Source organism: Strix aluco, chromosome 17 (assembly GCF_031877795.1).
Source record: "Strix aluco isolate bStrAlu1 chromosome 17, bStrAlu1.hap1, whole genome shotgun sequence".
NCBI classification, from domain to species: Eukaryota; Metazoa; Chordata; class Aves; order Strigiformes; family Strigidae; genus Strix; species Strix aluco.
Genome location: NC_133947.1, coordinates 6,971,824 through 6,998,179, shown reverse-complemented (window position 1 = coordinate 6,998,179; position 26,356 = coordinate 6,971,824). Strand labels below are relative to the sequence as shown.

General features: G+C 43.6%; 3 protein-coding genes across 4 annotated transcripts; 2 read left to right on the top strand and 1 right to left on the bottom strand.

Moving 5' to 3' along the window:
* The first annotated feature begins 1,642 nt into the window (after nt 1-1,642).
* FAM210B (family with sequence similarity 210 member B) lies at nt 1,643-8,832 on the top strand. Its single transcript, XM_074843258.1, has 3 exons — nt 1,643-1,843; nt 5,058-5,230; nt 6,691-8,832. Exons 1-3 carry the CDS (start codon nt 1,691-1,693, stop codon nt 6,905-6,907), a joined length of 543 nt encoding a protein of 180 aa, XP_074699359.1. The 5' UTR covers nt 1,643-1,690; the 3' UTR covers nt 6,908-8,832.
* A 485-nt stretch (nt 8,833-9,317) lies between these two features.
* Nucleotides 9,318-16,099, bottom strand: AURKA (aurora kinase A). Its single transcript, XM_074842882.1, has 9 exons — nt 15,986-16,099; nt 15,620-15,707; nt 14,213-14,495; nt 13,568-13,646; nt 12,677-12,868; nt 11,883-12,021; nt 11,414-11,562; nt 10,617-10,791; nt 9,318-10,019 (listed from the first exon to the last, which is right to left on the bottom strand). Exons 2-9 carry the CDS (start codon nt 15,671-15,673, stop codon nt 9,834-9,836), a joined length of 1,257 nt encoding a protein of 418 aa, XP_074698983.1. The 5' UTR covers nt 15,674-15,707; nt 15,986-16,099; the 3' UTR covers nt 9,318-9,833.
* Nucleotides 16,100-16,289: 190 nt separating this feature from the next.
* Nucleotides 16,290-25,820, top strand: CSTF1 (cleavage stimulation factor subunit 1). Of its 2 annotated transcripts, XM_074842880.1 has the most exons (7): nt 16,290-17,377; nt 18,003-18,173; nt 18,913-19,108; nt 20,515-20,792; nt 21,592-21,789; nt 22,362-22,752; nt 24,249-25,820. In XM_074842880.1, the coding sequence occupies exons 1-7, from the start codon at nt 17,258-17,260 to the stop codon at nt 24,506-24,508; spliced, it is 1,614 nt and encodes a 537-aa protein (XP_074698981.1). In that variant the 5' UTR covers nt 16,290-17,257; the 3' UTR covers nt 24,509-25,820. The 2 variants fall into 2 exon arrangements, with proteins under 2 accessions (XP_074698981.1, XP_074698982.1); XM_074842881.1 differs by lacking the exon at nt 18,003-18,173.
* Nucleotides 25,821-26,356: the final 536 nt, after the last annotated feature.

Sequence of the window (26,356 nt, the reverse complement as noted above, 5' to 3'; positions counted from 1 at the left end):
CAGTACATTAATATAGTTATGCAATATTTACCCTTGCCCCCTCAGTGAGCAGCCTTGTCTGTGATGGCAAGAAGCCACCACTTCAGAAAACTGCAGTGACTGCAATTATGAAAAGCCTTGGCATTGTGCAGGAGAGTGGTCAACTTGCAGATATTAAACTATGTTCAGGAGCATTAGCATCAAATTGTTGAAACACCACAAAAGGTCTGGAAATCACCACAGTTATGCACTGTTCCTGAAAATGAACCAATGCAGACAAATCTTTCCTACCAACCAAAGCCCTACTGGCTGAAATAGAGCTCCCCAGGGCACTGGGATTCACCTGCCAGGAATATCCCCCCCACAACATCTACAATTCTCCCACGGGGATGTTGCACTTCAATGGTATTTTTAATTCCTACTTTTTCTGTTGTGGTTTTAATATAGAAACGAGACGATAAATGCAAGACCTCAGTGTTTGTTGGAAGGCTTCTTGTCTCAGAGATGCTGTGAACCCTTTCGGACTGGAAAAGCTCTGTGTTTGCACTCTGCCCTGCACCATGAAGTCTTGGCAAATTACTGGAGCTCTTCAAGATAAAGTCAGTAATGACATAAACCACCTGTCCTGTGAGCCCATGCACTAGAACTGAACCTGCGATGACACTTTAACCACCTCTCCACTTTAACTTTGCAGACTTTGGGAGCACACTTGTATTGGGTTTGCGTGGCAAAGTTCTGTTAGCCAGGGGCTACAGGGGGGGCTTCTGTGAGAAGCTGCTACAAGCCTCCCCTATGTCTGATGGAGCCAATGCCAGGTGGCTCCAAGACAAACCTGCTGCTGGCCCAGGCCAACCCAATCAGAGACAGTGGTAGCATCTCCGTGATATTTAAGAAGGGGTAAAATAAAACCTATGCCACGGAAATTGCAGCCAGAGAGAGGAGTGAGAATATGTGAGAGAAACAGCCCTGCAGACACCCAGGTCAGTGCAGGAGGAGGGAGGTGCTGCGCCAGGCTCCAGAGCAGAGATTCCCCCCCAGCCCCTGGTGCAGCCCGCGGGGAGGCAGCTGTGTCCTGCACCCATGGAGCCCCATGATGGAGCAGAGACCCACCTGCAGCCCGGGGGGGACCCCACGCTGGAGCAGCGGGGTGCCCGAAGGAGGCTGTGACCTGTGGGAAGCCCGCGCTGGAGCAGGCTCCTGGCAGGAGCTGTGGGTCCGTGGAGAGAGGAGCCCACGCGGGAGCAGGTTTGCTGGCAGCACTTGTGACCCCGCGGGAGACCCGCGCTGGAGCAGTCTGTGCCTGAAGGGCTGCACCCGTGGGAGGGACCCACGCTGGGGCAGTTCGTGAAGAGCTGCAGCCCCGTGGGAAGGACTCACACTGGAGAAGTACAGGGAGGACTGGCTGCTGTGGGAAGGACCCACGCTGGGGCAGGGGAAGGGTGTGAAGAGCCCTCCCCCTGAGGAGGAAAGAGCAGCAGACGAGGTGCGAAGAACCGACCACGGCGGCAACACGCCGCCCTCCGCGCCTTTCTCCCCTCAGCCTAAAAGCGCGCAGCGCTCGCTCCCCCTCAGCGGCAGCAGCACCCGGCACCGCCCGCCCCGCCCGGCGCCCCCGGGGCCGCTGCCCCTTTAAGGAGGAGGCGGGTGCTCGGCTCGTCGGGCCTGGCCGCCCGCCCCGCCCGGCGCGCGGAGCCGGGGCTGCGCCGCTGGGATGTTCCGCCTGGTGCGGCTGGGCCCGCTGCGGCCGGGCCCGCTCGCCCCGGTCCCCCGCGCCGTGGGCTGCGCTCCCCGCCTCGCCTGGGCTGGCCTCAGCCCGCCGCTGCCCCCGGGAACGCTGCGATCCGCCGCCGGCAGCTCCGCCAAGGTATGTGCGCGGGGCGGGGGGCCGTGTGGGAGCCCCCCCGTGAGGCGCTGCGGGAGGGGGGCAGCGCGGCCTCAGGGCCCGCCTCTGGAGGGGGGGGGTCTTGGTGGGGAGCGGATCGCAGCTCTGGTTAAACCCCAACTTGGCCTGGCCTGGGAGTGTTTTCCAGCTTTTGGGGGTGTCTTTAAGATTAGGGGTTCAGCTGGCCGGCTGTGTGTATGTTTGCCCTGGGGACTGCAGGGTTTGAGCACTTCAGGGGAGTCATGAAGAACAAAAAAAAGTTTTCAGTAATTCACGCAGACCCAGAGAAGCCCGGGTGTTCCTGGCGGCGGTGCCGTGGGCTCCAGCCCCTGGCAGTGGCCGGCACGGGGGGGGCAGCCCTGCAGAGACGGCCCGTGCCTGGCTGCGCCTCTCGTTAGCCGAGACAGAAAATACCAACGTGCAAAATACCACGGCTAATAACGTGCTGCACTGGGCTTCCACCGTTCAGCTGACTTTTTTGGAGATGGGGAGAAAAAAATCATTCAATTCATTCATGCATTGTTCTGTTTTTAAATTTGAATTGGCAAATGAAGGCCTCACATGCAACTGTTTTTTACACTGCATTAGATGATTAAATCATGTTTATGCTGGGTTTTTGTAGGAGACGGGCTTAACACCTGTTTGTGCCAAGATTGTGAATGTGAGCTTTCCATACAAAGCTTCATTTACAGTTTAATTTCTACAGCTTAATTTTCAGGTTAATTTCTGCAGCCTCATCACAAAACATGATGTCTCAGATTTGTTTTCATACCTTAGTTCATCCAGAAGCTGAATCTTTGCCCAAATGATGTGAATAAAATTGGCTTTTTAGCAGAAATACTGTAGCAGAATTATGTGGAAAATGGGTACCTTGTTTCACACAATTGTGCGTTATTCAGGACATGACCACGCTGGGTATTCCAAATAACATCTGTTGAAGTGGTACTTCTTCAACATCTTGCATCAATACCATTCAGAAATTTCCTGGCATGTAAGCCTGAGAGCATGAGTGAATTGAAATGTATTTGGACGATGGGAACAAACTATTTTTCAGTCCTTATGATCTGTCTTGCAAGCGTGGCTGTAAGACCCAGAGTTCCTCTGAGGCTTATGTATCTCTATAGATTATCAGCTCCTGTTTTCATGACAGCTGTCTGACGAAAATCTTCATATTTGGCTCCTTAAATAGATAATGATCATCTTTGTTTGGATGAAAAATTCACTGTAAGCTATTAAATCTTAAAATACTATTCAAACCATGCTTGGCTTTTAAGAAAATCACACTGTTGAATAAATGAGTATTCTTGACTAAGCATGTGATGTTGATTGAATTGTTAGGATAGCTTTTGGCAGAAGGTATTATGAGACTATTTTGTTCAGTTTATTCAGCTAGTTCCATTCAATACCTCGGTATTTCAATTTTACAGACTGAGAGATAAAACAGCATTCTTCCCTCCTCCACCCTGACCCCCCTTTTCCTATAATAAAACTGAAGAGTAAGAGAATGAGTTCTTGAAACATGGTGAAGTAGCAGCCATGTAATACAGCCATGAATGGAATCTAATGACTTCTGGTGACTGAAAGTAATTAGATTATCTAATTATGAATCCATTCTTTTGCTTAATGAGCGTGCCTAAAAAATATATATGATCTCTTTTTTTCTTATTTACCTTCTAATATTAAAACTGCTTGGGTTTTAAGCAATAAAAAATTTCTTCTACTGGGCATTTTTCTTTCTAGGTCAAGTTTCAGATTCTGTTCAAATATTGCTTTGGCTCATGAGCAGAAAAAAACCCTAACATCCATTATGTTTGAAAGTTTTAAAAATACAAGAATCAGAATAAGTTGAGCTATACAATTCCCTAAGTATATATTTATGGATAAATGTGATTTCCTGTCAAAATGAAATACGAAATAACACAAATAACAATTAAAAAAGAGAAAAACAGGGGCATAGTTTTTTGGGTTTGGGGGGGGATGGTTGGTATAATTAAAATCACTGATTAAAACAAGTGCATCCTACTGTGAGTGTTGTAAGAAGAGCCTGTCTTGTATCCTAATTTACAATCTCGCCACGTCCAAGGATTAATCAAAAGTATTTTTCTTCTAATTTGCATACCTTGAAACCAATCCACAGTAGGACAAAGTGGTGCCAGGCACTCAGTAGCTGTACCTGTCCTGTGGGCAGCAGTGGCCTTTAGTCTAGCTGTCATATTGTCACAACTGCTGCTGAATTCAGCTGAAAAGAAAGGAGTCTTCTAATCTTTCCTGACACCTGCTTGCTAACTAGAGGAAAAATTCTGAGGTCTTTGTGGAGACGTTTTCTTTCTCCAGTGAGTATTTCTTCTATGGCAAGTATGAGGAGGTATCCAAAGGCTGTCTTATTACTAGCAGCATATATGCCCTTCTTTGCCTGCATTGCACTATCAGATTGCTTTGGGGTATATTTTAGTATGAAGTTCTGCACTTTAAATTTACCCAGATAAACAGCTGTCAATAAGTTTTGCTGTGATGAAAATTTTCAGTGAAGTTAGGCTATTTACACCGCCGCTGGTGTGGCTGTGTAGCTATTGTCTACACCATGGCAACAGTATTGATTGTTGCTGTCAACGGTAGCAGTTCCCTGGTTCTTCCTTTTTTCAGCTGATCTACAGAGCGTGATTTATAGGAACTTAAATGTTGGACCTCTTCTATCAGTAAGTTGTTTGTAAGCCAGCATCAGTGTAGTATTGTGTCAGCTTCCAGTGCCACCAGCTGCTTAGCCCCTGAACAGAAAGCTGTGTGGCAAGAATTCACTGTGTAAAGCTGAGCAGTGGGTGTAAGCAAAGACCTCTTTGGCACCTCAGTCTCGTCTCTCAGGCAGCTGTGTGGGTGTGCCTTAGCACACATTTGGATCAAAGGGAAGACTGGGACTGTAATAACTCCTCTTAATTATGAAACTTGCATTGTGTAAGAACTTGCACCAAGCTTGATGCAGCCCTTTGATATGAATAGATGGGAAAAGGGAGCTTGCATGGGCTCTGCCACAGGCATCTGCTCTCCCGATGTGAAAGAGCAAGTGGTTACTGTCTTCCCAAAGCATTCTGAACAGCACTGTATGCAAGCCACTTCCTTCATTATTTCAGATCGGTTCCACTGACTGGACTATGATATTGTGCTTAATCCTAATAAATACTTCTAATTGTTTTCTTTTTAGGATGCAGGTGGATCCCCTGAAAAGGCAGCCACAGATTCCAGTGGTGAAAACAAGAAACTCCACAAATCCCAGCAGCTGAAACAAGTTTTTAAAGAATATGGTGCTATAGGGGTTTCATTCCATGTTGGAATTTCATTAGTATCTCTAGGAATCTTCTACCTGGCTGTGTCAAGGTGAGGTTTGTACAGTTGTCTGTAGCCTCTAGGTAATGTTTTATCCAAGAAAAATATCTTGCCATTGTGCTTATTTCTGGAAGGAGACATGTACTCTGCCTGTTTTATCTAGACACAGTAATCTCCTGAATTTTGAGTATAGATGGATCCATAAATAGGTCTAATCTCCCATCAGGCGTGAGAGAAAATGGTCTTTTTTGCATAGGTTCACAATCCACAGTGGGCAGGTCAAAACAGAGTAGAGTAGAGACTGCACCAGAGTAACTAACCAGATAAGAGAATTTATTTTTGTTCTGCAGAGATATCTTTTGTTCTCAAACAGTAGTATGGTCTGTAGAGATAGAGCCATACAGAAGTGCTGGAGCCTAGAGATAAACTTATTTTTCTGGTTGTTGAACTCGGTTTCTGCAGTTTAAATGCAGAAGGCAACAGCCACTGAAACAGGATTAGATTGAAAAATAAAATATTAGATAACCATATAGGAGTCGGGCGGGAAATTCTGTATGTGGCTTCTGGTGGGAATGCATCAGTTCTAAGTATGTCTGTTGAGCATGAGGTATTTCAGCTGAGGTGACAGGGAAACATGTTGTTTCTCAAAACATTCCCTGCCACTTAGTCGTGACTTCAGTGGGAATATGTGAATGCCTGATTTCTCTTGTTTACTATGTTGTGGCACAGAGTGACCGTGAAAACTTTTTCCTTCGGGTATGATTTAACTGCCAGTTACCAGATACTGGCAAGTGAAGGGGGGAAAGTTACAGTAACAACTTCTTTTCCAAAAGTACTGCAAACGTAGGAACCTTGATGAAAGCTGCTATGTCTATAGAGAACTAAAATATTAATGGATTTAGTAGATAACGCTTGTTTGAAATCCATAATACTTCCTTCACTTGCTAGATTTTAGATACTTGTCATTTTAACAGCTTTGTACTCCTCTGTTAGAACACTAAGCCTAACAATAGGTTCAGTTATTTGGTTTGGTCGGTCTATATTTAGATGATAAAATTTATCAGGACACAGAATATGCTGTATTGTAAATTTTGTGAAGATGAATTTCCAACACAAATTCATAAATTTCTAACTTTTTAAAAATTCAGAAGTAGAGATATAGATTATTTAATCTCTGAAGGTTGAGCATGGGGCTGAGTATTCTCCATGCACATGCTGCAGCTGTGCAGTTGTAAAACTTAAGAACGTATTTGACTTCACAGGGAACTTATCAATTTAAGAAAAAAAAATGTGCATCTGAAAATACTGCATGTGTTGTGCTACAGAAGTAACTTCAGCTGTTACTGCTGAAATAAATAATTGTTCTTATTATTTAACAACATCCAATTTGAACATAAATTCCAGAGTTGGAAGTGTGCCATGTTAAATTCCCTGAAAAAAAGAACACTTTATATTTTTTAGTGTGCAACCTTAAAATAAACTACAGAAATCTTTGTTTTCTTTTTCTCCAGTGGTGTCGATATGACTGCAGTTCTCTTCAAACTTGGTTTCAGTGAATCATCGTTGCAATCTAAAATGGCTGCTGGTACAAGCACATTTGTGCTGGCATATGCTATTCACAAATTGTTTGCTCCAGTACGAATCAGCATTACTATAGTTTCTGTGCCATTTATTGTCCGATACTGCCGGAAGATTGGTGTCTTCAAACCTCCTGCCTCAAATCCATGATTCCTTACTGGTTTTTACTGTTTCTTAAATGCTCTATATCCATGTAGATTTTCAGATTGATAAATTTCTTTAAAAGACTTATTTGGATTCATGTTAATGCTGACCTCCTCTTGTATTTCTTGCTCTTTCAGGTAAATGTTACACTGTGAAAAGTGCTGTCCTTCTTTCCCTTTTGCCACCTCTTTAGAAAGACCTGGTGGTGCAAGTGGTAATATAAATGCTCTTTAGAACACACAGTTCTGGGTCTTTATAATCTAGCTTTTTGGGCTTGAATTCTTTTCTTGTCGAAATAAAGTGGCAGCATCAGTTTATTACTGTGTAGCTGAGAAACAGAGTAAGATTCTCTTCCTAATAGTCTGTGGAATAAACAATATCCTACTATGTGAATAGTTCTTTTGGTAAGTGTATATATTGGAATCTAGGGGGTAGGTGGGTGGGGGTTTTGTTATAGAAGGCATATATTATGACCCCAGTCTTCCAGTACAACACACATGCTGAACTAACTTAAGTGGGAGTACCCCATGCTTAATTATTGCACAGTGATAATTGTTTTAGCCAGAATAGGTGATGCACTGTTCTGAAACTACAGCTCCTTTGTGGTGCTTCCATGTTTCAAGATTTTATTGTCTGAAAGTGTGCTTTATTTATAGGTTAGGAACTGGCCTTAAAGTCCTTTTTTAAAATAGGTTTTTTTTTTATACCTATAGACTCAGAAGGAATCCTGAGTCTACTGAAATCAGTGTAACCAGAATTACCTCCTGTGTGAACATATTCCAAAGATCATAAAGTCAGAGGCAAGGTATCTGTGCATTTTTCATGTATTGAGATCTGGCTTTGTACTGGAAACACTTTTTTATCTGAAAACTAACCCTAGCAGTTTTCTGCTGCTGTGGATGAAAGTCAAATCTGCACCTGAAGTCCAGACACCACAATTCATAGCTTCTCAAGGGCAATTCCTGTGCTTTTGTCTGGCAGACTGCTGAATGTACCAATTAGAAGTGCTTTTCATGTCTTCAGTTGGACACTATTCCTATTAGAATGTAGTTGCACATCCATAAATTCACATACTGCTTTTCAGTTAACCTAAAGACTGGATCCCAAAACTAGATAGTCAGTGTAACATTCTGTGGTAAACCTGGGTTTTAGGACTGTACTTCTGTGAGATAGCTTGAGCCAGATCTGTCAGTCTTCTGGCCCTGTTCTTCCTTCCAGGGCTGCTCTTTTTACACTGTCTTACCCCAAGGTGGCTCTGACACAGATCTGTTCATACAGGAATATGTATAGCAGGAAGTTACCCTGGTGATCATGGGGTTTTTTGCTAAATTTTAGTGAATTAAGAGGAAGGAATCATGGGGTTAGGATGTGGGAGAGAACAAATAGTTTTGTTATGAGCAACCTATGAACTCCAACTCAACCCTACATGCCCTCTCTCTTCGTATCAGCTCAGAGTAGTGTTCTGTTACCACAGAGAATAAAAGAATTCCAGAATAGTCACAAGGCAGCCTTGTTTTCTTCATTTAATCAGTCATTTCTGATAATGTTTTATCTTAAAGTTAGCAGAAAAGGAATATTCAAACTTTCAAAAAAAAATCTTTCTGTAAAGCAGGAATCATTTAAAGCAAATGCACCTAAAAGTTATTAAAAAATCACCAGCACTAACTAGATATTTTCTTGCTGTAAAGAAAGTTTCATTTAAACTACAACCAGAATTCAGATAACCTATTAAGGTAAATATGGTTGTATAAACTACTGGCAACTTGCTAAATGAAGGTTTTTTGCAAAGTATATTTTAAATTAATTTGAGAATATATTTTGAATTCTAGAACCCTCAGTTTGTAAAAGGATCATTTTTTAAAATGGTTTGTAAAATAGTAAAGACAGTCTTAAAGTCTTATAATGAAAATACAATAAATTGCTTTCTCTTAGTTTGCTTGAAGTGTTTTATTGGAGAATAGTTGGCTTGTATGTTCTGTTGCTACATTTTAGGGAATAACATCTTATACCACCCAATGCTAAGATTAGTCCCTGTTACGCATCCCATTTGGTAACAATACTTTCCAGACCTTTCTCTTAGAAGTGCTTTCAAACCATGTTGTCTTTGAATAACTGCATTAAAAAAAGGAAGCAGCAGGCCTCAGTTTCAGTGGTTGTAGAAAACCCACAAGGTAGGTGGCAAAACAGTTGGCACTTACCTTGTAAACCTGTGCTGCAATTGTAGAATAGTAAGTGACCACACCTATGTTGTGGTAACCAGCACTTTGAGCAAGAATTTATACCAGCTTCCTTCAAGATAGGTGGGAAGTAAATTTTTTAGTGATCATAGACAAGGAGTCAAGCTGTAGCAATGGTAAAGACAAGCAGTTAGAGACAGCCTGGGAAAGTGATAATGCCGTAAGGAACATCACCATGCTGGGAGCAGTATATAACAAATTTTTATTTGAAAAGTAGATGCTCACATTTAAGACAAAATTGAGACAAAAATGCACACATCATTTTTAGGACACTTAAGAGAAATTCACCTCCCTCAGTTTGATTACACCACAGTTATGATACCCTTAGCAGCCCAGTCAGTTCAGAGGCGGGTATCTCCAGGATATTGCACTGCTCAATACGCTAGAACAACAGCTTCCTCTTGTTGGAACAAACCATTACCTGGACAGACCACATAAGAGCCTTGAACAGCTTAATACTTAGGTCAAACCTGGCCCACATGTAACTGGATTTCAAGTATATGAAATATTTCACAACTTCCAGCTAAAAAGGCCAATAATTTTACATTGCAATTAGAGTTTAAGAAGACAGCCAACCCAAAGATTTGCATTCTAATTGCCATCAGATTCCAAGAACTGCCTTTTCTATTGTAAGCATTACAGTAGTCACAGCACGAGACTCCTCTTGTTGATCCCACGAGGTTACCCTGCTAAGACTATGTTCTGGATGGGGCAGCAGCATCACTCTTTCTGCTGTTGGGCATCTTTGTAGAATTTGCTGTAATCCAGGGATGAAGAAGGACATCCTTCAGGGGCAATCGATGGAATGGGTTATGCTTCAGAAGCTTTGAAATTAAATCCCTCGCACCTTCTGTTACAAATGGAGGAAACCTGAATTCCACCTAAGGAAAAAGAAAGGCACTAATGATGCAAAATTTCTTTGGCAATAACTGAACTAGAAAGACAAAGGGCTCCACCCTCCAAGGTAGATCTAGAAAGGAAAGCTGTGTCAGCCTTGTGGGCTATGCAACTTACACCTATTGAGATGAGATAAGGTCACAATCCTGAACAAGGTTCACACTGCTTATAGAAGTTAAGCTAGTGTATTTTTCAATGTACTTCAAACAAGATTAGTTTGCTGGAACCTTTCTAGGATATGCAGCAGGAAAAGTTAAGCTTATATGTTTTTAGTAACACCCTGAATATTTAACATTTTATAAATGAGAAAAGGAAAGATGCGGAGATTAGTTGCTTTATGAAAGAGGTAGAAGTTCAGATGCAGGCAGAAACAGGGTAGACCCAAGGAAGTAAGGCAAGAATGCTACTGAATGACTGAAGACAGTTTTAGGGATCTAGTTTTATACATATCATTATGTCTTGCTACAGTTCTAGTTCCAATACATGCCCTTCTTCAAAATGACTATTTATGAAGCTTCAGTAACACAACAGAACTGAAAGGCAGCACAATTCAGCTAGTCCAAATAAGTGTTGGCACATACCCTGGAAATAGCTCTGTAGGTTTCCTGGTATGTTGCCGCTTCAAAAGGTGGTTTCCCTACAAGGAATTCATAGCACAGAACTCCCAGGCTCCAAATATCCACTTTTTCATCATGTGTTCTTCCCTCAATCATTTCAGGAGGCAGATAGTCAAGTGTCCCACAGAGAGTTGTTCTCCTGAAAAGACCAAGTTAATCATTTACTGATTATGGCAATTACAAGATCGATTCCAAGAGCCAGACAGAAGCTAATGCTGGCAATCATCTGTACCTTGGTGGAGTCTACCCTGGACAGAGTCAGCACCACCAGAATACCTGGTAAAGAAGTGCCAGCAGTAAATCTATTTGTGCTTTAAAGTATCTCAGTCACTGCATTCAGTCTTATCCTTCCTTTTTTCATCCCACTTGCTAGATCAAATACAGTCTTCTGTCAGGTGTGATTGAGACTAATTGAGGAAAAGTCTTAAGTATATTGTTAGTGTGATGTCTGAACACAAGTGCTGGTCTGTCATCTTAGGGACCACTATAACCCTGCAAGAGTGCACCAACCTTCTTCACTTATTTCAGGTTCAGCAAGTTTTGAACTGTACAAGTTGAAAAAATAGGATAACACTCCCTCTCTGCTACACCAGCTGACTATTAGACCCCCTTGCTGCAGTGGCCCAGTTCTTAAAGGATTTTTTCCCAGTATTTTAGGAAGTTCACATTTACCTCCATTCCATAACTATAACTGTGACAAGGAAGCCAACATTTTCACTACAGAAGTATTTCACTGCATAAGATACATCTTGCATTCTCACCTAGAAGATGGAGCATGCACAGACCATCCAAAGTCAGCAATTTTTAATTCTCCATTTGAGCCAAGCAGCAAGTTTTCTGGCTTGATGTCTCGGTGAATCACACTCTTTGAATGACAGTATGATAGGGCATCTGCTAGTTCCGTGATGTACTGTATTTAGAAGGAAAACAAATCTTTAAAGTATAAAGACATTGTTGCTTTAGCTTATCTGGCTACAGTATAGGCTTTTCTAGGCATAATTAGTAGTTTTAAGTTAGAGTAATTATTCCTCAATCCACTGAAGTCTATCAATACAGGCTCTGTCTGAAGTGACCAAGCACTTGCAATATTAAGCAATGCTGAACATAGTAGCATCTAAGGAATCTTGTTTTCACACAACAGAATACAGAACTTTTATCTGAAGAGCTAGCTTTATGCTGCTCATGTTCCAGATATGAAGAACAAGTAATGTATAAGGTAGAACAACCTACAGTAGCAGTTCTTTGCTCGTCAAACTTGGTGAGCTTCTGAAGTTCTTTGTAGACTTCTCCACGAGGTGCATACTCTAGAATAAGGTAGACTCTTGTAACATCATGGAAGTAGCCATATAATCTGAGAATGTTGGGGTGCCTGTAAAAGGATTTAAATATTCTTCTGAGTAAGGTATTTGTCCATGAAACTTTAATTCCCTGTTACTTCCTCCCCCCTTTCAAGGCAAGCATAGGAACTTCAACATCTTGTAAGCATTCCTTCAGCATTCACAACATTTCCATTAAGAGCGCTTCATAGTGGACAGATGATGTTTATCAAAGCAGCAACTAGCTAAGACTTTGGCCAATTCTTATCTTCTCGAACATACCTTTCTACAGCAGCTGGAAGAGTAATTACCAAAGGTGCCAATTTCTACGAGTCTTGGAATTTAAGCTTAAACACTTCAAACGCTCTCTGTGAAAACCAATTTCTTCAGCAAGTTGGGCTTATATTCAAGGAAGCAGAATACCAGAAACAAGCTCAGACTTGAGAAATTGCAGTTACCCACATAAATCCAAGCAGCAGACACGGGGGGTTTTTTTTAGTAATAGGAATATTTGTTACCAGATGTTACTTCATTGTAAGGTAGACAAAGGTAAATCTTGGTGCAGAAAGGCAAGAATCCTACCTAGCAATTTCAAGGTGTTGTGTTTAAAAAGAAACTCCTCTTCAACAGGGTATGTTATCATGAACAAGGTCACTCTGTTTATCTGAACATGAGCAAAGCAAAGTGTAACTGGTCACTAAACTTTACCTAAGGTGAGACTGTATTTCAACTTCTCTTCGTAGTTGATGTTCTACACCAGCTTCCTCAAGTTGTGTTTTAAAGAGCACTTTCAGTGCAAGAATAAATTTACTCTGCTTCTCACGTGCCAGGTACACATTTCCAAATTTTCCTTTCCCCAGAGGACGACCAATTTCAAAATCATCAAGAGACCATTGCCTTCTGCAAAAGGAAAGAGAAAGTTACAAAAGCAAATAGTTGTGTGGGCTTTGACTCCTAGGTTTACAATCTATAATTTTCCTGTTCAATAGGTACTTAGTGATCTGAACTAATTTTTAGTCTTTAAGAGAACACCAAGAGGATAAAATAGGTATTGAGGCTTTTCAAAAGAAAGTTCTGAAAGCTATGTTCTTCCTTTCTAAAAACTTATGCACAGAGACACTGACATCAACCACATTACTACAAAATCAAGACTATGTATACCAAGCCAGGCTCATTTCAATGCACTTAACACAGACATATTACTAGTGCGTGTCAGAACGGTTTAAGGTAGCCATACTACAAATCTAACTTCATCTTTAAACTCCAGTCTCTTGCATGTGTGAGGGAGGCTTTGTTTTCAAGCGTTCATCTTGGTATCGGAGCAGTGGCTATCGCTGTTCTCTCATGGGAAGAGCTATTACTCATTTAGCCAAAAAATTTTCTTTAGATTACAGGAAGTCCTTGTTCCTGAGAATTACCAGGTCAAAGTAAGCTTTCCTAGAGTTTCATATGTTGTCTCTGAAGTGTAGGGCCCCTGGTCTCCAAAACCAAGGGACTGAAGTAGCCTTCAGCTTAGCTGCAACTTAGTTGCAGCATGAAGTCCTAGAAGTAAGCCTAATCCAACAAAGTCAGCTAGAACAACTTAAGCTTAAAACTTACTTTTTAGTCTCTTCATTTTTCTTTTTAGCAGTCTCTTCATTTTTCTGTTTAGCGGTGCTTTCTGCTTCAGAATTTTTTGCTATGTATAGAGAAGTAGATCAACTTTATGAACCAGACCCATGAACACGATGCAAAAAATTCACATGGGAGCAAATCTAACCTCTGTGCAGTATCTGAAACAGTTCTCAATACATTTGACATTTTAAACAACCTAGCATAACTTATTATCGGCAAAGCAGCATAGCAGTTATCAGTGCTATCAAAATGTAATTTTAAAAGCTCCTGAAAATCAAAACAACCATTAAGCTTCCCCCCCAAAACCACTGTATTCTTGTGTATGAGATTAACATGAATACTGGAAAAACTGTGATGTATGAGTGCAAATTACATTAACTCACAGCTGACTAGTGAGCATCTGGAAATTTTTAAACACCTGTAAGGGCTCTGAATGGGTAATCCTGACAACAAGGATAGTGCAGTAACAGCAAAGCTGAAGCATGTGCTGCTATTCTGTTTCAAGGCACAACCAAGTACTTCCCTCCAGGGCTGTCCCACACCACCATCAGGTTTTACGCACTGCACTCTGCTCCATAGAACAGAAGCATCACAAGTGTATAAATACATGTACATCATCTTCAGAATTACCAGGTACTGGAGCCTGTTGAGGTTTTTCATTGTTCTTGCTTGGAACTTGAGGCCTAGCAGTCGCTTGGACCAAAAATTTTGGCCGGGGCTGCTGCGTTGTCTGGTTATTAGACAGTTTTTGGTTTGACAGTACAGGTTTTTGTGATTGCACAGGAACTCGCTGGGCAGAGTTTGAAGAACACAGAACACGTTGTGCTTGAACTCCACTGTTCAGTAACCGGCTCTGGGCAGAATGCTGAGACACAGGGACACGTTTCGGGCCATCCCCAATGGGATTAGCAACCTTCAAAAAGAAAAGATTACATATTACTTGTAGAATAGCATACTATAACCTTTCTGGCCCCATTCAGTAGAGCAGGAAAAAACACAAAGCACATTAACAGGAGATGTTAGGGTAGTCCTATCTTATGTTTTTATTCATAAAACATTTGTAAATTTCTACACTGACAAAAAGTTACCAGTTTTCTTCAGCAGCATGTTTATTTATAGCTAGCAGAAGAAATTTTCCATACACATCTTGAAGAACAAAGGTATTAGGACAGCAGATCCTTACTATAAAAACATACACTGCTTTGAGTCATTGCTTCCTTTAATGCTGTTCATCTCAATATACCTTGCAGTGCTACCGGAGTTCAGCAGAACAAAGCAAGGTTATTTAGAAAGGTTCAGCTATCTGCTTTTAATCTTTTGCTTCCAGTACCGGAAGGTAGTTTAGGCTTATATTTTAAGAAATCCTTTGTTGTTCTAGGCTACTTCACTACAGTTAAATTCAAATGCTAAAGATTAACTTCGCACATTTTTGACCCTCTAATGATACCTATGCAACAATCTGTACTTTTTTCCTTCCCCTAGGTATTATTTAGTCTCCTGGTTCAGTTCACTAAAAATAACATATTGACAGCTTGATTAAAAAGAGTCTTTGCTTAGGCTATTCTGAAACCTTACCAGGACCTATTTGGTTTTAAGTTAAAATAGTGAGAAAGTGCCTGTGTTTCTATATAGAAAAAAATATGTATCCAGGGTGATCTTGAGTACCACTGCACGAGCATTTCAATAGTGACATTAACACACTGCTTGCTTTTGGAAGCCATATCTGGAATAAGTTGACTACACACATTTGTTCTCTTTTTAAGGGATCTTATATTATACTTAACATATGAGGAGGATTTCCCAATTCGGGTATGACATACAACAAAAAAAAGCCAGGCCCAGGCACTGTTCTCTCCAACAGAAAGCTCCTGAAAGACTAAATTGGCAGTTATTTCCTGCACGTGGAAAACATTGTTTCACGACAGTTTTTCCCCTTTTTGCTCTTTAGTACATTTAATCGTTACCACAGACAGTTTGAAACCTGTAGCTCTTGCGTGATCAGGAGAAACGCGCCCACCAACTTAGTAAGTCCTTTACCTTTGTAGCACGACTGGGATATCCAGAATGGTTCTCTTTCATATTCTTGTCCATAGTGCCCGAAAAGAACAGCTACATATAGCTTAATCTGCAGACGATACGTAGCAAACAGGGGTCAGTTCCACAGAAAACACTATGTCTTGGATCTCTTCTCTACGACGCTCCCCGCCACCCACCCCGGAAGGCCCCGAAGCAGGGCCCGGAACGGCCTGGCCTGCCGTCCCGCCGCAGCTCACCGCCTCACGGCCCTACCCCGCAACCGCCAGCCTCCCCCCGGCCGGGCCCGTCCCTGTTTCTGCCAGCACCTCCGGCGGGCACGGTCCCCCGTACCGCGGCCCCACCCGCGCCCCTCCGCCGCCCGCTCACCCCCAGCCTCCGCTCCCTCCGGCTGCCGCGGCTGTTTGAATTCAAACCGCCCTCCCTTAAATCCCCTTTAAACTACCGCCGCTCGCCATTGGCCCCTCTCCCGCCGTCCGCGCCCGCTGATTGGCTCCTTCTCACCCGTCCCGCCCGCCGATTGGCTCTCCGCACGCTCCGCTCGTTGCGAGGCCGAGCCTCGTCGCCGCCAGCCTCTGGGGCGCATGCGCAACGGCGGCCTGCTGCGTATCCCGAGTAGGTCCAACCCGCCCGCCCCGAGGGCGGTGTTTGCGCTACATGCGTATTTTACGTACCGTCCCTCCGCCGCTGGCTCCTTCCGTACTCCAACTGCGTGGATCGGCGCCCCGCTTACACACTTTTCTCCGCAAAGTCTCTGCCTGGCCGGGTCTTCCGTTACGCAAACCGCGTACGCCCAGACCACCCACCTGTGGCAACGCTACAACTCCCATCCCTGCCGCGCAGCCACCGAGGCCTGGGAGCGTGCCGCCGCCGGCGGGGGGAAGGGCGTCAGGTTAGTCCCGCATCCTGCGAGGCACCAGCCGCTTCCCTCTCCTCCACACACCACCCGCCGACCCGGGCCGAGGGAGAGGCGGTGCTGCCACCTCGCGTGGAGCCGAGCGCGAGTGGGTCCGGGGGCCATTGTGTCCAACCGGCGAGGTAGGTGCCCCGGGTGTCAGCTCGCAGCCCCGCGGAGCGGGAGGACGGGCGGAGGGGTGAAGCAGGCCTCTGCCTCGCGTTCGCCTGGACGTGTGGCCCAGGGCAGCGCTCCACGTGCCGTCGGCTCTTGAGGACAAGTGCGAAGGGGACGCCTGCCTTGGCACAGCGCAGCGTGCCGGGGGACGCCTGGCCTGAGGTACCTTCGCCAGCCCGCGGACCCCTCGCGTCACGCCGGCCGTGGCCCGCAGCCCGTGGCAGCTTCCAAAACCGCACAGGTTCTCGAGGAGACGCTGAGCGGCAGCGGGACAACGCTGGCAGTGGACAATCAGTGAGTGCAGTTTGTGAGTAGCAGCGTAAAAGGAGCGTGAGGCTGCTGTGCCGTCTCGGTTGCCGGCTGCCTGCGTGGTCCTGCTCACGCCTGTGAGGGGACCTCGGCCGCTGAGTGACAAGCGGCAGCCAAAACTAGGTTCAGTACTTCGGGCCTTTGGAGAACTGTGATTGAAGGCAACTTTTAACTGTCTCTGCGGTGCTGAAAACAAGTGCGAAGGCGACCCTGGTGTGTGTGTTGGTGTTTACAAGTGGTACAGGATAGGTAAAAAGAAGATGTCAGGTCGTCGTGTCGCTGCAGCATGTGATAGACGTCAGCTGCCACGGGGCATGGGTAGCATGGCATCCCCCCTCCTTGACCCGCGTCCACTTCGACTGCCGTTTCTTGAGGCTGACGTGAGTAGGACTTTGGGAGGGGGGTGGTGTGCTCTTGGGACAGGCTCTCAGCCAGCTGAGAGACCGTGCAGTGTGGCAGTGTGGGTGCTTGCGACAGTGCTGCCCGAGCGGCTGAAATCGCCGGGCAGGCCTGCGGCGCTGAGCAGCAGTGCCAGCAACTTGTTATTTCACAGCCCGTTCACGTCCCCGTGACTGGGGATCCCGGTGTCTCAGCGGAAGGGGCGTTCCGGAGCTTTGCAGCTGGGACACTAAAGAACCCCGGCCCCCACCTCCCGCCATCGGCCACCCTCCCCTTAGGAGCCGGCCCCCCCGCCACTCCCCGGGCTGCCCGGCCAGCGGGGCCTGCCGCCCACAGCCCGCCCTGAGCGCGGCTCTGCCGGCCTCGGCCTCGGTCTCCCCGGACAGGGGAAGGGGGAGAGGGCCCCCCGGACGCCGCGGCGGTGGCCGTGCCTGCCCGCTCCGCCCGGCCCGGCCCGGCCCGGCGCTCCCCCCCCGCCCCCGCCCCTCCCGCCGCTCGGGGCTCCCTCGGCGCGTCACCAGTCACGTGACACAGCGGGACCTGCCAGTGCCCGGGCGCGCGCGCGAGGTGTCACGGTCATGTGATGCTGCAATTCTCTCCTTCAAGAGTCGCCTCCAATCGATTTGCGGGCGCTCGATGCAGCAGCCTTCGCGGAGGAGCATTCTTCGGTCCCGGCCGCCGCCGCCGCCTCCTCCCCTGCCGCCGCCGCCAATCGATGCGCTCAGGGCTCCGGTCGCCATTTTAGGGGGAGAGCGAGGGAGGCAGAAGGAAGGGTCGGTAGGTACCGGGGCCGCTCCGCGCTGTCCCTCGCGTTCGGCTCCGCTGCCGGGACCGGGTCTCGCCCTCCGCAGCGCCCGCCCGAAGCTGCCTGGTCCCCCTTGCCGCTGGAGGCCCGCGTTCTGTGGCCGCTGTGCTCCGGCTAAGCACTCCCCGCCCTCATTCAGTCCCTTTCCCCCACGCCCCCTCCCTGCCCGGTTATTGGTCCCCAGACCCGGTTACCGGGCTTGCAGCCCGGGGCTGGGAGGGGGTGTAGGGGCGGGTGACCGGCGTCTGCCGGCCGGGAGGAGGTGTGGGGAGGATGCGCTCTGCCGGGCTGGAAGGGAGGGAGCGGGTCGGGGCTGTGTGAGGCTGCCCAGCCGTCTGACTGCCCTGCACCTTCCACCGTAATCGCCTGCCGAGTGCCCGGGTCCGCCGGCGCTAGCGAGGCTGAGCGAGACATACTGACAGAATCATTTTGCTAACTAATGCCGCATTATTGCTGTCTTCTCTATTGCTCCTTAATACAGTTTGTGTTGTGTTTATTGGCGAGATTTTAATTTCTACAGCAAACAAGTGCAACAGGTTTTTCCTTCTGTTTTTTTTTTTGTCTTTCATTTTTATGTGTCTGATTCTTACCTAAAATATGGTGGTATTTGGTGTCTGCACTGAAATTCAGCTGGATGTGCTTTATTTAAAGGTTGTGGTTGTTTCATGCAACTCTCTTGTATTTGATTTTTTTTTTCTTTATTTATTTCAGGCCCCTCCAAGGCATTCCTTGCTCACAATGTATAGAACAAAAGTCAGTTTGAAAGACCGTCAGCAACTTTATAAACTGATAATTAGTCAGCTGCTATATGATGGATATATAAATATTGCCAATGGCTTGATAAATGAGATAAAACCACAATCAGTCTGTGCACCATCTGAACAACTGCTGCACCTAATTAAATTAGGTAAGCTGGAATAAAAAGCTACCATAAAAATCCAGTTTCTAAATCCCTGATTTAAATCCTTGTGAATTAAGAGGTTAGCGTTACTGAAAAGACATCTTTTATGCAAAGGTTATGTCTAGTAATAGCATAACTTTGTATATTTTCTTGAAGGGCATTCTAGCTCTGTGTTTCATCCTTTAGTATGTATTAAAAGCAAAACAGATCGCTGAGTGTTGTCAAAATCTGTTTGAATTTCTGTAACACATAAGAATACCTGCTCAGGGTCCTGGGTGACTGGCAACCTTCTAAAAATACTCTCCAGTAAATGGGATCACTGAGTCCACAGACGTAATAGGAAATTGACCTACACAGTTTTCTGCCAACTTTGGAAATATTTCTATATGATTCTTCTTGACAGATTGGAAAGGGAGCAATCCAAGCCCTTCCATTGGCAATCTTTGCTAGCCTTTATATATCAGTGTCAAGAAAATAAGCTTCACAGCGTAGGGTCTCAGCAAAGGTATTGCATATTCTCTCTGTGTATCTTTCTCTCTGAAAGTCTATCTGTGCCGCAGGATGTAGTCAGAATACCTGAGCTGCTGTTGAAACAAGCTGACTAAGTTACTGGAAGAGGTCTAGCTGTAACATCATGTCTTCTCTATATTGTAACTGAACTGGTTCTGCTGCCTGAACTAGTTGAGTTCCAAGGGTATAAATATGTGAAGCCTTGTGTCTGTTTGAAATAAGAATGCTAGACTTGTAATTTGTAGATGAAAGCAACAAAAACTTCTCGATTGTGTTTGATCGGTTGATGATCACCGTTGGGCACATAGCTGAAAAATTCTTGTGTCTGCCCTGTTACCACTTCCAGTGCTGAACTGTCTTTGTTCTGTAGATGCATCCTGGAAATAAAAAAAAATATATAAATCAAAATCTGCAGAGTGGGTGTGAAGAGGAGTAAAAATTTTAATTTGCAATGCTGGGATAGTTGTTTGTGAAGTAGGTTTTTTTCCTTCAGTGCAATAAAACAGAAAGGAAAAGAACCAGTAAATGCTTCAGTTAAATCTCATGTAATAGTGTTGGGCCTTGTTTCTCCCTCTGTGAAAAGCTGACTTAGAGGCCTGTCGATAGCTTCAGTAACTGATTGTCAGTGCATTTATCAGCACTTACTCTACGATATTTGCTGGTTGTATTTCCACAGTTCTGCTCTAGTGTAGCCAAAGTATCTCTCATTTCTCACGAGAATTACTGCTGTATAACTAAATCTGTTCTGCTAGCTTAGCTTTGTTCAACAGGGGCTGCCTCTCATGCCTCTCAACACCTGACTAATAGCTGGTCCAGAAGTCTGTAGCATAGATCTGGCCACAGTCTACCTGTCTAAGGAGAAGGTTAACCTGGTTTAAGTGCATCAACTTCTCTCTTTTCAGGAATGGAGAATGATGACAGTGCTGTTCAATATGCAATTGGACGGTCAGATACGGTAGCTCCAGGCACAGGAATTGACTTGGAATTTGATGCAGATGTACAGACCATGTCTCCTGAGGCTTCTGAATATGAGACTTGTTATGTCACATCTCATAAAGGACCGTGTCGTGTAGCTACATATAGCAGAGATGGACAGTTAATAGCTACAGGATCTGCTGATGCCTCAATAAAAATTCTTGATACAGAGAGAATGTTGGCCAAAAGTGCTATGCCTATTGAGGTAAAATATGACTTGAATCGTAACCACTTTGTGAATTCTTGAGGTGCTGTCAGTTTCATGCCATGTCTGTGCCTTGTGGCTGGCCCAGTGGGTTGGACTAAATATCTGTCTCACCGTATTTCCTACTCCAACAGCGGCTCATAAAGTACCCCTGAAGAAAAGGAAGAAGAAATAGGGCAAGTATACCTGTGTAACTTCCGGCAGCAGCCTAGAGAATTGAGCCAGAAATTGCTTCAAGTAGTTGCTGATAATTGCTATATTATATGAACACAGTTCATTTTTGAACTCACTCACACTTCTGGCTTCTACAGCCTCCAGTGGCTGTGTGTTTCAGAACTGTTTCACAGAATCCATATTTATTTGCTTCATTTTTTTCTCCAATACAGTTATCAGGTAGCAATTTAGAAGTGGGATTTTTTTTTTTTTTTTGCACAGAGTGCACACTAAATTCTCAGCAGTATCCTGCGTGAGTAAAAGTTGCAATTGGTACATTTAAGCCTTATGGCAATACAGTCTTTTGGTTTGGACTGTTTATGAAGGTGATATGTTTCCTTGCACCAGTTCTCTGCTACTGAAACTCGTTTGTCCTTGAGCAAGTCAGTTGACCTTTGTAAAGATACAGGGATCTTATAACAATATATAGTGGGCCTTCAAATAGTTAAGATAATAGTGATTATGTGCCTAGTCGTGTCAGAAACATAGCTGTTATTTGGCCACTTTGGCAAGCATAAAACCTACTTTTCCTGTCAAAAGCACATTCTGGTTTCTAACACTCTAACTTGTTGAATGTTCTTTGTAGGTCATGATGAATGAGACAGCACAGCAAAACATGGAAAATCACCCTGTTATTCGGACTCTCTATGATCACGTGGATGAAGTTACATGTTTAGCTTTTCATCCAACAGAACAGATCCTAGCATCTGGTTCAAGGGACTACACACTTAAATTGTTTGATTATTCAAAACCTTCTGCCAAAAGAGCCTTCAAATATATACAGGTTAGATACAATACCAGTTCAGAGCAACCAAAGCTTGAATGTATAAGTACTGAGGTATCAGTGAGCTGAGTTGTGATGAGTGGTTAGGTGTATGTAGGAGTATGCAGCTACAAAATTTGCAGACATTAAGGTAACTACGTATTAAGAATTTGTGCATAATGGATACCTATATTCTTTAAATCTGGTGCCTGTCTGCTTTTTGTTAGTCTAGACTAAATCTGAGTAACTTTGAAGTCAATTATATTATCTTTGTTTTTGAGGAGAGGGTGGCATTATGTGATGGTGGGCTTTGGGGGGTGTGACTGGCTGACAAAGCCTCCTGTCACTTCTGTGTGATATCCCGAAAATGAGTGGGCACTGCAGGCTGCTTTAGGACAAAAACTACAATACATTTAAAGGTAGCCTGTCATTTTAATCCTGTAGGAAGCATTTTCTATTTTGCAAAAACAGAACATTGTGCTAACTGATAATTTAACTAGTTTTTTCGCACTTTAATGCCACCAGAATTGACACTTGCATTTCAGATTTTTTTTTTTTTTCCTTACACCAATTATGTATTTTTGATCAAACAGGAAGCAGAGATGTTGCGCTCAATTTCTTTTCACCCTTCTGGAGATTTCATACTTGTTGGTACCCAGCACCCTACTTTACGACTGTATGATATCAATACTTTCCAGTGTTTTGTGTCTTGCAATCCTCAAGATCAGCACACTGATGCTATATGTTCAGTAAATTACAACGCAAGTGCAAACATGTATGTAACAGGAAGTAAGGATGGATGCATCAAACTGTGGGATGGTGTTTCAAATCGCTGTATCACTACTTTTGAGAAGGCACATGATGGAGCTGAAGTCTGTTCTGCTATTTTTTCCAAAAATTCAAAGTATATCTTGTCAAGTGGAAAAGACTCTGTGGCTAAACTATGGGAGATCTCCACTGGTCGAACACTGGTCAAATACACAGGTATGTGGCAGGTGACCTTCCAAGTACCTTTCAGTACCTTTTGCAGGTACTGAACCACAGCAGGGGTGGTAATATTGTCAAAAGAACAGTAATTCTTAAAGGCAACGGGCGACTGCTGCTTTGAGGATAAATCCCCCCAAATTATTGAAGACACTCAATGTAGACTAATTCCAGAAGAAAAGCTGTGATTCTTGTATGTCAGCCAGTGTAAACGTATTCAGTCAGAGTAGATTTTTGGAGACTTTTCTGACATGATTACTCCATTGCTTTGGAGTAAAGTTACCACTAAATTAGGGAAAAGTAAAAAGGAACACTGCCCTAAGGACTAGGACATCTGTGCAGAGGCTCTAGTTTATCTTTAGTGTTTAGAAACAGTAATTACTAAAATAGCATCATCGCTTTTCTTGCTGGTGATCATTTTGATTTTGTGACTTTCATTGCTAGACTAGGGGCACAGTTTAAACTGAAAGGTCAAAGCTAACACCTAATCTGTTTCTGGCTAGAGTCAGCTGCGTTCCTGCAGAGTACCTGCCCAGACAGGGGGAACTGAACCTACTTTGGGGCAGTTGTTTTAATGATTAGACTCTTGTGCAAAAGATGTCTCTACTGGCATATGGCAGTAGTATGAAAAATAGCTACAGCTGGTTTGTTTCTTTTTTTTTTTTTTTCTAATTTTTTTTCCAAGGATGCAATTGTGTGCAAGGTAGTCCTATTTGGAGCATGCAGACAATACCATGCTGTGATCTCAGCGGGGCTTAAGAAATGGTGAAGGATGTAAAAGCTTTGCATTTGATAGCAGCCATGTGACAGGGGAAGCTTTTGGGTCAAGCAGTAATGTGCTTAAGCATTAGGAGTCATAGTATGAAAGAGGAGAGGATATTGAAAATTTTTTATATCAGCTCTGGGGATGTGCAAGTTCCTTTTTTGTACGCTAGCTCTATTTTGCTCTCAACCAGCAGGGTGCAGCACCTCCCTGGTAAACTTCTCCAAAGTATCAGGTAATGTGCAGGTGTGTGCATCGCAAAGTAAATGTCTACGTATGAAACATATTTTATTTGAAGGGTATGGAGGGAAGGTATGGCTAAGGTGGGTCATATAATGTGCCACGTAATAGGTACATTAAAAACAAATTGTCATTGATAATGAGAATCTGTGTATTTGTGGTCCTTCCCCTTAGTTATAGCTGTAAGCCTCATACAAAAAGTAGAAGGCAAAAGTGCTCTTAAAGTTGAGTGGATGGACTCATACTGAGTGGTTGGACTTGATTGACATAGTTGGAGTAGTTAATCTTTCTGTCCTCTAAGAAATTTTAGAATATGTCATGTATATAACTACAAAAGATTATTCACCTGTCCTATGTGGAAGTGGTAGACTGAGAAAATACGGCTCCTTTGTAGACTGCAGAAATTTATACTTATGGGAGGTTTATTCTTAGGTCTTTGGAAACTTCCTAAAACTGATCCTATTTGGGTTAATACTTTGCTGCATATATTTAGGAGCTGGTTTGAGTGGACGACAAGTACACAGGACACAAGCTGTCTTCAACCACACAGAAGATTATGTGCTGCTTCCAGATGAAAGGACCATCAGTCTCTGCTGCTGGGATTCAAGAACTGCTGAACGGAGAAATCTTCTTTCTCTTGGGCACAACAGCATTGTCCGTTGTATTGTCCATTCTCCTACCAATCCTGGCTTCATGACCTGCAGTGACGACTACAGGGCTAGATTTTGGTACAGAAGGTCAACGACAGACTAAGGACAGCTCTATAAAACAGCGATTATCCAGATTCGTTATATCATCTTGTATTGATTGTACTGCCAACAGATGCCTAGATGAAAGCCGTGCTGTGTCTGGTTTTTAATTCTGTCAAACATGGCAGATAAATATCAAAATACTGAGACTTAAGTTTTGCCCCACGCTAATTTTTTTAATAGTGTGTGCGGCATTAATTTTTGTAAGTCATCTCTAATTGTACTCAAGGAGTGTGTGGGGGGGAGAATAAAATGATCCTTGCAGGAAGGATTAAACTTGTTCTCCTGTCTTTCTAAATCCTGCGAAAGATAATGTGACTGTATCTTGCTCAAACTGGGCAGTATGAGCCAGTTTTGCTCTGCATTGTATCTGTGCAATCCCACTGAAGTCTGTTTAAAGAATGGATTACACAAGTAACAGCAGAACTTGGCAAATATTTTAATGAAGCCTTAAGCTGCCTTCGGTTCTGGTTTATTCTTTGTAAAGCTCTGTTTTGTATCTTTTAGTCTGGGGGTTTTTTGGTGGAATTTTTTTTTTTTTTTTAATTGGCCAAGTGGACCTTCAATTCTGAGCCAGTCTTGTGCCATAAGAATTTGAAACAGGATTTTAAACTATTTAGATGAATGCAAGAAATATGGTGTTCTAGTTCTGGTATTAAAGCTCAGACTTGAAATCTTGTCTTCTTTTGAATTTATCTTAAGTGGGACCTCAAAGTGAATTCATAGTATTTTCAAGGAGTATCCACATTGCAACTGTAAAATGTGACAGTGCATGTGAAAATGAGAATAATTTTGCCATAGAGACCTTTAGTATCCTCTCAGAGAAACTGTTGTGCATATTAATTTCTATATATGTACCTCAGAAATGTCACTTTGCTTTATTTTATTGAGGAATTTTCATTCTATGTCTGTTACACAGAACTTGAATTACATTTTTTTTAATTATTCAAAAATCCAGACTCACCATTTCTCCTCCCTGTTATCTCTAATAGTCCAAGTTTCCCAGACCTCATCCTATTCAACAGAAGTGCAGATCATTAAGAAACTGTGCTTAAACCTTCTGTAAGTTTGAAAACTCACTACTTACTTTTACAGATAGTTGCCTGTGCATCCTTATAGAGTGCTCTTGGGCTTCACATTTGGGAGGATTCCTGTAGTCAGAAATTCAGCACTTGATTTCATGAGGATTTTTAAATGTAAGATTGTTCTCACTGCCGGATTAACTTTCCGCTACCACTGATGAAATGTCTTGTCAAGGGCTCATGAAGGTGCCGGATTTGTCTGTATTTAAATAAAGATTACCTTTTAAAAAGTTATTTAATATATAAAGAAGGAAATGCATTAGTTTTCTTTTCTGTATAACAAAAGGAGAAATTAACAATATTGGAAGGCTGTGTCTTTGGGGACATGTTAAATCTTGATGAATTTGTTTGTTGTGTTACATCTGAATTGGATACAACTATAGATTTACAGTATAGAATGTGGGATTTTTTTTTTAACTTAGAGAATTAAATTTAATTTTCTCTTAGAAGCTACTGCTACGCAAAACATTTCTTCGGCTTAGCAATCCTCTTCACTTTGCCTCTGCCTCCCTTCAAGTTTCTAAAATTTTAGAAACGTAGGAGGCATGAGATGGCAGTTTTGGTGGAGGGATGAGGAGAACCAGAGCTTGGTGGGAGGGAAAAGGGAAGTCCTGACACACAGTTATTAATGCGTGCTGTACTCGCTCTGCTATTACAGCCAGCCTGCTAAATTGATAGCAGTGGCAATTTTTTTTTAGAGTGCCACAGTTTTTTCAATTCTGTTAAAGAAGCTGTCCATAAGTAACACATTTGCTACTGGTGTTTGGACT